This window comes from Zonotrichia leucophrys, chromosome 5, assembly GCF_028769735.1.
Source record: "Zonotrichia leucophrys gambelii isolate GWCS_2022_RI chromosome 5, RI_Zleu_2.0, whole genome shotgun sequence".
Lineage (NCBI taxonomy): Eukaryota > Metazoa > Chordata > Aves > Passeriformes > Passerellidae > Zonotrichia > Zonotrichia leucophrys.
This window is the reverse complement of record NC_088175.1, coordinates 5,496,911-5,512,024: the sequence shown is the minus strand read 5'-3', so window position 1 is coordinate 5,512,024 and position 15,114 is coordinate 5,496,911. Positions and strand designations below refer to the sequence as shown.

The window sequence follows — 15,114 nt, the reverse complement described above, 5'->3', positions numbered from 1 at the left end:
AATGAACTCTAACCTTGCAGTTTTCTGTTCAAATCCTGCTTTTCTTGCTCCAATTTCCGTATTTTCTTTTCATAGCCTTCTATTTGTGAAGTGTTCTTTAAGTCTCGCTGTACATCCGTGTCTTTGGTTACAGTGTCAGACTGCAGCACACTCTTTAAAGTGCCTCTATCAGATAAAGAGCTGAAAAGAAATACATAAGTTAGGACATTTTAATAAATACTCACAGCAGTCTATAGCTGGGACATGCTGGGATTCCACCAAATATGCACCTTAAATTTACAAGTACAATTAGTGCAGTAATTGTTACTGTAGAGACAATTCTCAGGGTAAAGTTATTACTCCCTAGCTACTGTGCATGCTGCTGTAGAATTAAGATATCTGCATGTAGAACTTCAATGATGCAGATATACCCTGACTTCACAAACTGCCTAAATGACTGAAAATGTTAATTTTCCCATGCCAAAGGTTACAGGTTCCCTGCAGAAATGGAAGCAGGTAAGTGTACCTGCACTGAGATAGCTGAGGGACAGCCCCAAACGTTTAGTTTAAAGCATGGCAAAGATGGATTTAAGTTACTGTTTCACATGATCTCACTGTGAAAAGAATGACAGACATGTTTTGGGGGTAACAAATCTCAGCAAAGAGAAATAAGGGAATAACAAACAGGTCAGAATACCCTAGGATCAGAGACAAGCATATGTTTGAGAGATCTCTGAAGTCAGAGAGAGGCCATTTCAAAGATATGCAAAGTGAGCCACTCTGTCCATGCTCAGAACCCTCTGTGTTAACTTGGTCTACCAGCAGGACAGTGGAGCAATGAGATAATCCTGAACAGCTCCTGGCAGATGTCCAGTGTGGACAAGACTTGCTCTCAGCCTTTCAATGAAGAAACTGCAACTGACACATCTAATCCCTTAACTTTCTTTCATTTCAAATACATAAAATATTAAATACAAAAAGCACCTAATCTTGGCAGACAGGATCAAAATATGTTCAGACATTTGGAAAAAAACCAAACAAGGAATAAATGTTGGGCCACATGTATACCTATGTACATCAACCTTTCTATATATTTATAAAAATAAGAATTCGCAGGAATTAGCTGCATTTGGGAAACAAGTTTCCTTTATAAAACATATCCTCTGCTTACCTGTCAGTTGTGTATGTAAACCCAACGAATGGCAAATGCAGTCCAGAAAAGCCTGTATGAGAACTTGGTGGCACCACTTCCTGCATGAAAACAATGTGCATGAAAACCCAAGAGAGAACACATACAGAGTGAAAGGCATTTCATTGAGCCTCAACAGCTAAAAGAGAGACAGCTAATGGAAAGATTTCTCTTAATACACCAACTGACAATTGGCAGTCATGCTCCACTGCCTCTGGACAAGCTTTATTTCAGATTAGGTCGCCTAATAGAACAACTTGAATTTCGGAGCCTCTTGAACTGGCACTTGAAAGGGCAGCATTTCAACAAGTTCAAAGCACAATGCAGCCAGTAAAAGGAAACCCAAAATTTCAAGTTCCTAATTAAAAGTGACCTGGCACCAAAATGCATGCTGTTAGTCTTAGTGTTTTAGCTACTGTCAGACATGCAATCAAAAAACGTGCCAAAAGCTCCCGATTTCTTGAAATACAAACCGGTGAAAAAATTACCACAAAAGCTCTCTACTCCTCCTGAACCATTTGTAAACTACAAGAAACAGAAATGGAGGAATGCAACACCAATGTTCCCTACTCCAAGAACCAGCTTCCTGCTTCTTAAATCAGTGGAGAAGTAGCAGGATGAGTCCTCTCACTTGGGCAGCTGTGCTTGCAAGCTACACAGAGAATATATGTGTATTTGTAAAGACAGATTTTGTTTTTCACCTTTGAAAAAGCATAAATCCAAATACTAGCTCCCTACTAAGGTAAACTGAAAGGGCAACTAAGAGGCTTTTTTCCCTACCTAAACATGTTTTAACTTTGACCATGTAAAGTAACACAGTCTGGCAAATGCTACCACTTAAAAAAGCAGCTTATGATTTCAGATAACACAAAATGCCAAGAGACTAAAAGCTTGAATTTTTCACATTTGGAGTGACTTATTTTTCATCCCTTTCTTTATTTTGAACTAAATTCTCCCTACTACCTTACAGTGCAGCAAGGATGCATACTTCTATTAGTAATATCTAAAAACATAGACTCACTGGATTTCTTAGTACATCATCATCTACATCAAAGTTTGAGGTGTCAGAAGGACTGCTGACTTCTGGAATGTAAGGTGCTTCTAGGTTTCGGATGTTGTCCCAATTAAGTCCTTCAAAAAATGCATGAGATTTAAAATCCTCTATTCCATTCTGTCCCAGCCTACGCTCTCTGCTGCAGATAAGTCTCTGAATAAGATCTTTTGCTTCTTCAGATACATCTGTAACATGGGATGGAAACTGAAATCGTTCCTAGAAAACAAAACAAAAAGAGAAATTTTTAGAGAAGTAATTAATTCCAAAACTTATAACTGTAGTTTCAAAAAAACCATTAAACTATACCAATAAAACTGAAAATGAATAGTCAAATATTGTTCTAGTTACAGCGAGCAATGACAGAGTACAATTCAGTATATTCAATGACAGATTTTTTTGTCTTAAATTGGACTTCAAATACAAGAAATCATTTTTCAATTTCTTTAAAACAGATCTGTTTGATCTGTGATTACAATAACTCTGTTAGGAAAAGAAAACTTTTTTTTAAGACACATCAGGATTTTTACACACTACAATATATTAAAGATCATACAATAAAGACAGACTGGTATTCTTAGTCAGAAGTCTACCGACCTCCTGCAGATTAAATTAATTTCAACTCTTAAAACCCCATGACGTTAGCCAGTTCTTTATGTTGTCATATTTAAGAATTTATTTTTCAAATATATAGGTTAAATACCTGTATTTCTTACCGAAATATAATCTACATTTAGAAAATACTTCTATTCATAAACAAGCATAAGATCTAAAGATTGTAATTACCACTTACAACTGAAATTACTCTAGACTGAAGAAATTGGAGTAGATTTTAATTCTGATTTGTGATGACTGCTTAGATTTTCCAACAAGAAAATCAGCATTTAGAGAAAAATTTCAATTTATCAAAATTAAATTTCTGCAGTTCAGAGAAGCAAGCTTCCCAAAACCTGAACCAAGAAACCTACATATTAATCTAAAACACTGTGAAAAAGCCAACAACTACCATAATTTCAATATCCTTAAGTAATAAGTTTCTCAGTAAACCTAAACTCAGAACACAAGAGATGTAATGCAGTTCTTACTTCATGATTCATAATCTTCCCATAGGTTTCCACCAGTGACTCTGCATAGAAGGGTGTTTCACCATAGAGCATTTCATACATGCAGACACCCAGTGACCACCAGTCACACTCAGGCCCATATTTCCCCATTCCATCTTCCATTGCTTGCAGTATCTCAGGAGAGATGTAGTCAGGAGTACCCACTGCTACTGATGACTGTACCTTAAAAATAAGGCAAACATAATTCTTCTAAGTTTCTAGTTTCTCTCAGCAGCTGTTTTACTCAAACACTAGTATTTCTGACAGAGACACCAAAACATGGTTCTGGAGAAGGAAAAGATTCATAAATTCACAGCAACATAACAAAGGAAATATTAAGAAAGTAACAAAGACTGCAAAGATTAAGTTCCATTCTACTGCTACATAAAATCAGTTGATATGTTTTATTCTGAACACAGTAGAAACCCATAATAATCACAGTGAAATAACACTGTGAAAGCAGAAAGACAAAATATATTTTTCCTTTGTGTTGGTTTATATTTTAAAACTGCAATTTGCTGCCCAGAACTTGAAATGAAAAATGAGTAAGTAGGGAGATCAGGTCCTACCCCTGAATTTTACAGTTTCATTTGAAGATCATAGAATAAATTTCCTGGGTAAGTTTTATTATGTCAGAAATCAGTCAAATGTTTATTGCCTAATGTGCAAGTGGATGTACTACAGGAATAAGGTGGAGAAATTACTCAGTGCACAAGTAGTAGGGAAGCCCTGACCATCAGGGCAGACTAATCTCTAGGAATATGTTCTCAATTCTAATAGCTCTTTCATTTACATTTTTTATGGTAAAGCTTTGACAGACATTTTATGACTAAAGAACCTCAACAAGATGTGAGTTTGTGCCAAAACCAGTAAACGATGCCATACTTTGGCAGGACTGGCACCCCTGGAAGAGCCCTAAATGAGGCAAAACAAACAAAACCTGTCACAAGCAATTCAGCTTTTTGAGGTAAATCCAATCTGCTGCACAAGATGGCCAATTACCATCATGTTGCTGTTCCATTTGTCAAAGGCATACAAAACAAACTGCTTATTAATTGTAGAATCAAGACAATCATTTAGGTTGGAAAAGACTTTCAAGATCATTAGGCCCAGCTGCTAACTGAGCACTAACAAGTTCACCTAAATTGTGTGCCCTAGTACCACATCCACATCTTTTTGATATCTATAGGGATGGTGACTCACCCTACCCCCTTGGACTCAAATGGTCATTAGAAGAAAAAGTGAAAAACAGAAAAATATAGCAAATGATAACTTGAAAAGTTAGGAGCCTGTAAAATAAGGAAATTGAAGATTTCAAAAACTCATTTAAGTATGTTGAGTTACACTGCACCCTCAATTTTTAGCGTGTCTGAAAGTTCACAATCTATCACATCCCTCATGATGTCAAATCTCTTTAAAACCAGCAAGTCAGTCAGAAGGTCCCACTATCAGCAACCCAAATAAATGGAGCTTCATACATACTGTGCCATCTTCACTCATTTTCAGGCAGGACCCAAAGTCTGCCAGTCGTATGTGGCCGTTCATGTCCAAAAGAACATTATCAGGCTTTATGTCCCTGTTATAATATACAAAAGTGAAAGGATTTAAACATACAGTATTAGCTCTGCTTGTAGAGATTAATCTTGCATCAAAATAACATAGAATCTTACCCAATGATGTAAACTCTTTTCAGTACTGTTTATGACTCCCTCCCTCCCCCTGACCAACCTTAAAGGCACCAGTTTTGTTGCACCATAAAATCTGCATTTCTCTTCAAATGTGAAGTACCAAATGCTACTACATGTGTTAAAAAGCTTTAAAACTCCACAACACCTTCAGTTTCATCTTTGAGAAGGAGACTAGAATTACCAGGAGTAAACAAAAATAAGGTGCTCTAATGCACCTTGCTGCATAGATGTGGAAGCTGACAATGGCTGAATTTTAAGGTGCTGAATTCCAGTTTCACACTTGACATTTATGAGAAAAATCGTGACAGATTTAACAAAGGGTCCTCATATGTGTAAAAAGCCTGCCAACTTGATACATTTTTCCAACATAAACTTGAATTAACCTTTTTTAACCAAAGGCTAATGCTCTGAAATTAATTACTGAAATGTCACTAATACCGCTGCTCATTAGCAGTACTAATACAAAATAATAAATGCTAATCTATGCCTGTCTACATGAATTTAAATGTTAAATCTGTATTTACTTGTCATAATACATAAAAATATGTGCTGAGAAAATTGGACTATGTCACTGTGCTTCCCCAAAAGATAATTAGTAATTCTGCATTGTTAAACTTATTCCATACATTTCAGTTCCAGATACTGTCAACATTCCACAACCACAAGTCAAGCTCAGTAGTTGCAGGGGACTATAAAAACTAATCTACAACTATACACTGATTTGTTTGTTTTTTAAAGAACAGTGCTCACAGTGGCACTTGCAGCAGGAGCCAATCTCTGCTTGGCATGCAGCTCTCACTTGCCTCAGGGACCAGCAGTGCTGCTCAGAAAGGCTTAATGCCTCCTCTCTGAGCTCCACTGTCTCCTATCTGCAGCTAACAGGTCATCAAAGCCCTTAAAGGGTCCTTGAAACCCTCTCCAGAGCAATCATGCCTCCTCCTCATCCATTCCAGTTGCCAAGCAGTAATTTCTTGGGCACTGGCACACGTCCTGTTCAAGGCACGTGTTTTGGCCACAGAGCCACACACTGCTATTGCCACAACAGACCTGCATTCAGCCCTGTGAAAGATGGAACTGCTCAGTAATTTCCTTGGAAATTGGTGCAATGGTGCCTCTGGTGAACTTCTCTGAGGCTGTAACATTTTAAAATCCCCAAATATTGTCCACATTCACTCACAAGAGTTTTTGAGAGTTTAAACATCTTTTCAATTTTTAAAAAAAGTTCAAAGCATTATAACTGAGAATCCCTGATGCTTTTTGAACTTTAACTGTATAGCTACTAGCAACCACAATGTAAGCTTACTTGATGGTAGCCACTGATTCAGAATACACATCTTGTGTGCAAAAACAATTAGATCAGCACATGCCCCCTGATTAGAAAACCTGTTTAAGGATGATCTCAGGTAAGTAGATGCACTGATGTTATCATGGGCTTACTGTGCATAAATTTTGCAGGATGTCTGAACCTCTGTAGAAAGTTCAAACCATTTCAAACTGCTTCAAACTTCTAGGTTGCTTGGACAAAGGCAGATAAATACTTATTAAGTGAATTGAGAATAAGTCAAGAGCCCTGATTAAAAATAGAACAGACTTTAAAAGGTTAGTCAGATAAATGTCACTGCCTCTGATACCAATACATCAAAACTTGATATTTAAAATAAAGTAGCTTATACAGCTATTATTATTAAACATGTATCTATAGTAGTTTGCTTTTGGCTACTGTGTGCATTTGTATACATAGCAGTAAATTTGGGATTAACTTCAAATAACTGTACCTGTATATTTTGCCAAATGAGAAAGTATTTTACCTGTGCACATAATGCAGCTCATGTATGGAATGTATAGCAAGCACCATTTCACCAATGTAGAACCTAGCCATATCTTCAGGAAGCTTGTCTTCAAACTTACTGAGAAGTGTCAGCAAGTCACCACCAACATAGTAGTCCATCACTAGATACTGAAAATAGAGAAATAAAGCATCAAGTACTGAGAGACAGCTGGGAAGAAAAAAAAATTAATCAGTTAACCCCTGAAAAAAACCCTTTCACTATTTTTTACTGTGCCTGTGGAAAGCAGTCAAAATTGGTGGTCTTTTGTTTTACTTTTATTTACTTAGTATAAAAAGGTATCATATTCCTTTATTAATCACAGTAAGAAAGTCACATCAGCACTTAGTTCCTATGATAAAAAAAACCCAAACAAAATATGACAACAACAAAGATGTAAAGCAGGATGAGTTTATTTGTCTTAACTAGTATCACAAAGAAAATGATCTAATATCACCAAAACTGGTGTATGTTATCGACTCTTAAACTGAAAATTTCCAGAGGATGATGAAAGAAAAAAAAAAGTATAGTTAAAATCAATATTTGATGCAGCTTAGTCTAAAATATACATTTTATTACTTTTTTAGCTATGGTACCATTTTAATACTACTCATTGCTCCTGAAGTGGCACTTATCATCTTCAAATACTCATCTTGGCACATTCCACACCATGGATGCACAACACAGCTGGCAGGAGTCTGATGACACTGTACATTACTATACTACACAGGGATGCCCATAACCAGCCAAAAGTACTGTCAAGCCAGAGGCATTAAAGTGGGAAATTTAAAAGTCAAACATTGGTGTGTTTTTGATTATATTTCAGTGAAAAAGTAAACAGCCTCCTAGACCACAGGCACCATCCCATCCATGGAAAGGACCAATACTCATAGGGTGACATGAAAGAAAAGGACTCAGGCATGCTATTTGTTTCTCATACCACAAAACAAGGATTATGTTTGAGGTATTTCTAAGAAATATCCACCTAAGTCCAGACCATCACTTCAAGTATAATGACTTCATCTAGTACTACCAGTCTTGAGCCATTTTGTTCCATGCTTCCCAAGATTATTTGATAGGTGGTTTTAAGACTAACTTGGCTTATTCTGGAATTAAGTTTTCAAAGCCATCATCTTTCTCCTCAAAGTAAAGTGACCTAGAATCCACTGTCCCTGCCACAGACTCATCTTCCATGAGGGAAACAAATTTAAGAAGATAGAAATGCAAAGAACATGAAGTGCAACACTAGTCATTCCCTCACTATCTTTTGGATTAAAAGAGCGACTCCAAAAGCCACAAGTTTTGATATTTTACTCTATTTTATTCCAACTACTGCTTAATCTGATAAGCAAATTGCATCATTTATGTTGAAATCAGTCTGTGGGTATTGCTCCAAAGAACTTGAAACGTGCTGAACACTGTACACACACAACACTTGTTTGAAAACAAAATGCTACAGACAGAAACCATCAGTCTTCTAAAAGGGATATTATCTTGAAGTATTTTCTCTCAAATTCAAGGCAAAGAGGCTTTATAGAACCTTCTGTGGGAAGTGAAATATCTTCTCTGTCAGAGACAGGGTAATGCACTTCTGTCAGCTCCCAAAGCATTTATAACTCAGCAAGAACTCAGGTGACCCATGAAGGAAGGCACTTGGATCACAGAAAGATGGTGATATCTCATCTTTGAGGATGCAGAACTTTATTAATCTTTCAATTCAAAATTATCTGCTTGCCAGGAGGCGCTTCTCCCTTCTTATGGGGTTAAAATAAAAGCTGTTCTGATGCTGAAATCTCACAGTAGTGCATTTCTTCCAGGGAAGTGACTACATCAAACTCTGAGAGTAGTTAGGAATCAAAGGAAAAAAGGATATCAAAATACTCTCATGAGTACCCAGTACCTTTGAGAGGCTGACAGCAGGGAAATACACATATGTCCTTTTTCATGAATGAGACTGGGAAAGAAAATTAAGAGATCTGAATCTGGAAGAGATGGAGAACTTCAAGTTCCATGCAAGTTCTCAATACTCATGGACTGTTTCATTTACATCACATCTGCTTCAGCTAAATCACCCAAGGCTGATTTAACCCATCTTGACATAGGCTGTCTCTTATGAAAGCCTTTTAAGAACCAGAAAAAAGTTATGCAGCATTTCTATGCAAAGTCATTTAAGAATTGGCTGTTTAGAAAACAGTAATGCATGATGGATTTACTTGAAAGGTTTTAAAACCACAAGAGCAGAACCAGAAAATGAACTCCAGAACATATGTATTTCATAGAATTTTGTATTTCTTGCTTAAATAGAAGATCTGCATTATCAAATGCTCTGTTAATACTAAAGGCAGAGAACAAAACTAAGTACTTTTAGACTCTCCAAAGGCAGGTACTACTTTTCTATGTCAGTATCTTACTTTTTCTTCGTCTCATTCTGAACCCTTTATCATGCAGCCAGAGGAGGCAGAGCACTAGCTGGGAGAAGACACAAGGCTCTCCCTGTGCTCAGGGTTAGCTTATGTGGTTTTGCATTTAAGAATCACTAGATATAATGCACAAACATCACTGGGAGAAAATACTGGAACCCAGAGATTTCTCTTGCAGAGGACCAGGTTGGAAAAGCAAACTCTGTTGTCTGTTCTTGTTTTGTTCTCAGCTTTGTATTCCATTCTGCAAGGACCATGGATGAAGAGCACAGCTAAAAAGTAAACTAAATCTGCCCAGGCTCTGTAACAAGGCAGCACTCTCCATGATGAAGAAAAATGTAGCTATAAACTTCTTCAAGCTCCAAAGAGAATTGAACAGAGATCTCTTAACCCCTGGACAAGCACTACATGGTACAGAAGAGAACCTTCTGTCCAGCTTTTTGGATGAATTGATTTCTTGATGTGTTTCACCTTTTCTTCATGCATCATTTACAACGCTGACTGAGATGCAGATCCACTCCATCTGTGAGCACAGACACTTCCAGGAGATGGTTTCTGAGTAACAGACCAAATTGGAAGGCAGCACCTCAGCACATGCAGGAGCAGACCTCAGGCAAGCTGGGAATCTGCTGACTTTGGCTGCCAGGCAGAACTGTTGCCTTCTTAGATACTGGATCTTAAATTAGATGTCTACATTCTGCTGTCAAGCGAACTTCAATATCTAAACACCTCTGGGAACTTTGGGAAAAGATTCCCCCTCTGTGCTGTCTTTGCTCTTGCTTGTTATCTCACACAGCTAACAATTTTTCCTTAGGTAGCTCCATTCTTACAAGCTACTTGGAAATACAGAACAGAATGTTTTTATGCAAGTCTGAAGGTTGCTTCTGTGGGAATTTGAAGCTACAAGCTGATGTGAAATCATGAGGCAGTGCTAGAGACAACTAAACTGCCAGAGATTGAGAATCTGCACCTATCACAAACCATTCAATGGAAATAGCCTGTAAAGGAGGGCCTAAGATGTGACTGCTTATTTTCCTACTACGTGCTTGTTATTCTAAAAATACTCCAAACATGACAAAATAATGTGTTTTGCCTCAGCATCTGTGGAAATGTTTGAGCATTTACTAACTCTTGCTTAGTTCTTGAACTCTTTGGCAGCCTTTTATAAATACACTTTTTCTAATTTATATTCATGCCTTGCTACCATGCTACTAAAGTGTTTAGAAGGTGAAAACTTTCCCACTACAGCTATGTCAGATGTTACAGAAACAGCAAGTTTGCAAACCCAGCCTGAAGCAGCCACAGGGAAGCTGTATGGTTCAGTCTATTGCAGAATATTGGGGCTTTACTGACTTTGCTCCTAACCAGGACTCTGCTGTATTCTGTGACTGAAGGAAACAGGTTTGTATGTCACAGTTGTAGTAACCAATCATAAAGAAATGTCACAGGAGTACAGATTTTCTTTTCAAGTGTTTGCTAAAGTCTCTCAAATTATTGAGATGACCAATCTGCTGATTTAAGGACATATTTTATAGAAATACTTTCAAGAAATAGGCTGTTTTCCCCTAAGGATTTTAAAATACTAAACTTTTAAATTACTTTTGCCAGTTTAAAACAAAACCTTGCTTTAAAAGACATTATTAAAGTTTAAAATAAAATATTTCTTACTTTGACAGAGTTAACACAGCTCAGATTACTTAACTGCAACCTTATCCAAAATACTAAATTTGAACATGGTACTTTTTATGCAAAGAGAGATTAGTTAATTTAAGATGCTTAACTAAATCTCTATATACTACAGTCCTTCACAACCTTCTCACTCTCCTGGAATTACAGTCAGTCCCTTTGAAGTTTTGCTTCAAGGAGAAAACAAGAACGTTGAAACACTGCTGTGAGGCATGAGGTGGATGGATTTAATACACTAATATTTTTAAATAAACCAAAAATAAAATTCTTTCAAAACCCAGAGCTTTTATTTACTGATGAATCAAACATACCAAATAGTTCTCATCTTGAAAGGCATAGTGCAATGTAGTAATCCACTGACAATCTCCATTCACCAGGACATTTCTCTCCTCTCGGAAGCAAGCTGTCTAAAGGAAGAGAAGGGGAGAAAAGCCATTGTCAACATCAACAAGTAGTTTTCACAGGATGAATATATATGGATGTTTTATGGGATTATTTCAAATTACTGAACAGAGGTCTCTATTCATGGGGGTTCAGTCTACACAAGTGACATGCCAGGGAATCTCTGCAGGTTTTAGTCAGGCATTCAGTCACTCTAATCCTGACTGCGACTTTAAACAACAAAACCAAACCAAACCAAAAAACCCCAAATCAAATGAAACCTTCCCCTCCCCCCAACAAATCCCAAAAAGCTCCACACCAACACACAACAACCCCAAAAAACAGCCCACAACCAATTCAAGTCAAAGCTAAATCTTTGTTTTACAAAACATTTTTAAAAGTCAGAAAATAACCTGTCACTACCATCTGTAGCAGAAAGATAATGGCTCTAGGAAAGTAAGTCTGATTCTTCTGATAAAGACTTTTATGAAAACAGTTTCATGTATACTTTTTTTACAGTACAGTCCCAGTTCCAGACACTGCTAATACACTATGGGAAATAAGCAGATTTTACTATTACTGTCTTATCTTTGTCCAGTATAATATATTTTTATTTTCAATAATCCTTCCGCAACTTCAAACAGCACACTGCAACACTTCATAGAAGCAAGCTCTGTGTAACAGGTTTTCTCAGCATCTTTACATAAAACCAACTTTCATAAACTTCAAGAGAGTTCTCCCCAGTAAAAATATATTAATGTTTTTATTGGATCAGAACTATCATGAAACAGACCTTGGGACTCTTCTACTACTCTCAATTCAGAGAGGCATTATCAGGATATTTGACAGCTACAGATTGAGGTGTTTGTGTTCTAGAAAAGAACTAATTTTTTTTTAGTCACTGCCACTTCTTCAGATGTCTTAGAAAATGTACTATGGAAATGTGCCTGGGAAGCCCAAGCCTTACCATATACTGACTGCACCTTACAAATGGATCTTCAACTATTTTCCCCTCAAAGGAAGTCAAATTCAATCTACAGTTTTACTGAAGAAGACCATGCTGTGGTCACATTGTAAATTAGTAATCACTGGTGCAAAGAGAAGTAAACTGTAATTAAATGCCAACTGAGTGGTTTAACGGTTTATGAATTCAAGGCCAAAGCAGCGCTCTGCAAAAAAGGCTGGCAGCTCCAGCAGCTCCAAGTAATCCTATCCCCTTCCCACAGCAGCAGAGCATTGCACTTCTCAGCTCTCCTGGCACCACAGTGTGAGGAGGCTGCCAACACACAGAACTAGTTTGTTTATTTTTGAAGACATCAGTCCCTTGATCCAGTTCACTGTGCAACCTCAAACAGCGAGGGAATGTTATGAACACTGAAAACCCAGTAATGCTGCTGAACACTGCATCTTGAATTCAGAGCATAAAATTCTCCTCCTCTGCTTACACCAGCTTAAAAGGCCTTGAGACGTGACTTGAAAAAGCATGACAGGCTACCTAATCAGCCAGTCAGGACTTATTTGGAACTGTCAACAGTAATACACTAATGACTTTGTATTTTGCTGTGAGAACAACGAATACAAATGGTCCTTATCAACATAAATGGCATGCCTATTTTTGCTTCTAACCCATTTATGGATGTCAGGTGATATTCTCTAACCTTTTTTTTATTTTAGTGGCTTCCAACCATATGGGGTTTTTTTCTTGCAGCTAGTACATGAATAAGCAGTATTTTGCTAACTTCTTGCTATATGTCATGCACAACAAATATAAACCAGTGAAACAACATGCTTCTTAACCCACTCATAATAATAATGATAATATTTTTATATAATAATAGGTGAGGTGGGTTAATAAAATACTTAAACATCTGCTTTTTCAGTGGAACTCTCCATTTAAGACGCTACTGTATTCTTGCAGGCTTCATTTTAAAAACTAACAGGTTTTACCACATTTGGGAAATTTTTAACACCCAGATGTTGCATGAACTTGATATGCAGGTTATAACATCCTGCTTATCCAGAAAAGCCAAATCAAGCAAGCAAACTGATCAGGAAAAGACAAAGTGGTCCTGCAGAGAAGACAGCTCCTTTATTGTCCTTTGTAGATGGGGAAAATCAGCAGACAGAAATTTTTTTTGACTGTTACTTTTCCTAAGTTTGTCTTGGGAAAACTATTGCTCATTATACACCCTTCATGCCTGCCTGAGAGGATAAGACGAGTTAGTTGCATGATTAGAACACAATTTGTAAACAGCTGTCTTCTCTACATGCAAAAGCTGCATCTACTTAGGCCACTTAATGAAATCACTTTAAAAATGACTGAAGTAAGGCAGCATAGCTGTATTTCCATTGGAGTCTGGGAGACCCCTGCAAATATTTGTGTTTAAAACAATCCTATACTGACCAATGAATTAACACAGCTGAAATCTGCATAGAAAGGGCACCAAATTTCCCTCCTCCAGGGAAAGGCTTAATGCAGAACTGCTGATGCAGCACAGCCCAGGGTGTGAAATCTCCTGACAGCTCAAAGGAGAGCCGGGTGGCAGCGGCTGCTGCCGCCTCTGAAGAAGTGCACGGATGGATGGATGGACAGACTGTGACTAAATCAGGCAAAGGCAGTGGTGAAGAGGGGCTTAACAACAGGGAGGAGATTTTGTCACAGGAAAAGGCCTGGCACTGACTCACTGAAAGGAAGGGAGGAACTAGGAAGGGCAGGGTGGGGGGAGGAGGTGTCAGGAAGGGGACAGAAGAATGGGATAGGGAAGGGTCAGCAAGCTCAGACCTCAGCAAAGCCACTACTGCTTGCCCTTTACCAAAACTGCAGCCAGTCATGATGCAATACATGTCTTTTATCTTCAAATCTATTGCTCATTTATCTGCTAACTTACATAATATTATGTATGTGCCATAAGGTTTTCCTCGACCATGGAGGAGTATGTATCCTAGAAATACCTATCCTAGAAAACTGCTTCCCACTGTGTATTCTTAGTATTCTTTTCCTGATGTGTGAAGTACCCATTTGCCTTTACATTTACAGAATTTGTTGTGACAGTGTACACCTCCTTTCGCCAAAACACCCCTTCTCAAACAGATTTACCTTCTTAACACATTTTGTTTTACAATCTGAATCTGATCCCAAAATATTTAGTTATAGTTTTACTAGCTATATAAATCCTGTTACATACTGTAGGATGCAAAGCTCCTTAATGGATGTTTCTGAATGAAGAGAAGAAAGACCTTTTTCATAACATTTTTGTATACAGCTGTGAATGTCATAGTAGCACCAATCTCAGCTTTCATGTAGTCTTTAACTTGCCTTTACTGTAAACAAAAATCTGGCCAATAAATTCAGGGTAAGAACTAGGGCAGACTGTCTGGTAAATGAATACACAGTAATGCTGAGAACAACAGATGCCTGGAAGGGACTGTCAGACTTGATTGCATTAAAACAGCTTAAGGGAAATAAAAGAGAAAAGAACGAAGCTCCTATGCTCATGAAATAATTCTTCCTAATCTGGAAGAGTTTCAATGTAATCTTCCTAATGTAATTTTAAAAATTCTCTGTGTTAAAAAACAGCATTACTTACCTCTGCCCTTTTAAGCATTTCCCATTTATTTAGGATTTTCATTGCATAAATGCGCTCTGTACACTTCATTTTAACAACTGCAACCTGAAAAATTAAGACATCTTTAACAGGAGCATGATCAGGAAAATACAATATTTAAAGGTATCAATACTCACACAAAAGCATGGTCAGAGAAATACAGTTTTCAAACAGTTTAATTTCACA

General features: G+C 37.4%; 1 protein-coding gene across 11 annotated transcripts in view; it reads right to left on the bottom strand.

Moving 5' to 3' along the window:
• Window positions 1-15,114, bottom strand: part of CDC42BPB (CDC42 binding protein kinase beta) — a 91,876-nt gene that overhangs the window by 35,929 nt on the left and 40,833 nt on the right. For all 11 annotated transcript variants that reach the window (XM_064716059.1, XM_064716061.1, XM_064716060.1 and 8 more), the window contains exons 3-10: window positions 14,911-14,994; window positions 11,254-11,349; window positions 6,819-6,967; window positions 4,805-4,898; window positions 3,305-3,505; window positions 2,190-2,438; window positions 1,151-1,230; window positions 14-180 (exon numbers count right to left, since the gene is read on the bottom strand). In XM_064716059.1, the coding sequence (XP_064572129.1) occupies window positions 14-180; window positions 1,151-1,230; window positions 2,190-2,438; window positions 3,305-3,505; window positions 4,805-4,898; window positions 6,819-6,967; window positions 11,254-11,349; window positions 14,911-14,994 (1,120 nt within the window). The remainder of the gene's footprint in view (window positions 1-13; window positions 181-1,150; window positions 1,231-2,189; window positions 2,439-3,304; window positions 3,506-4,804; window positions 4,899-6,818; window positions 6,968-11,253; window positions 11,350-14,910; window positions 14,995-15,114) is intronic.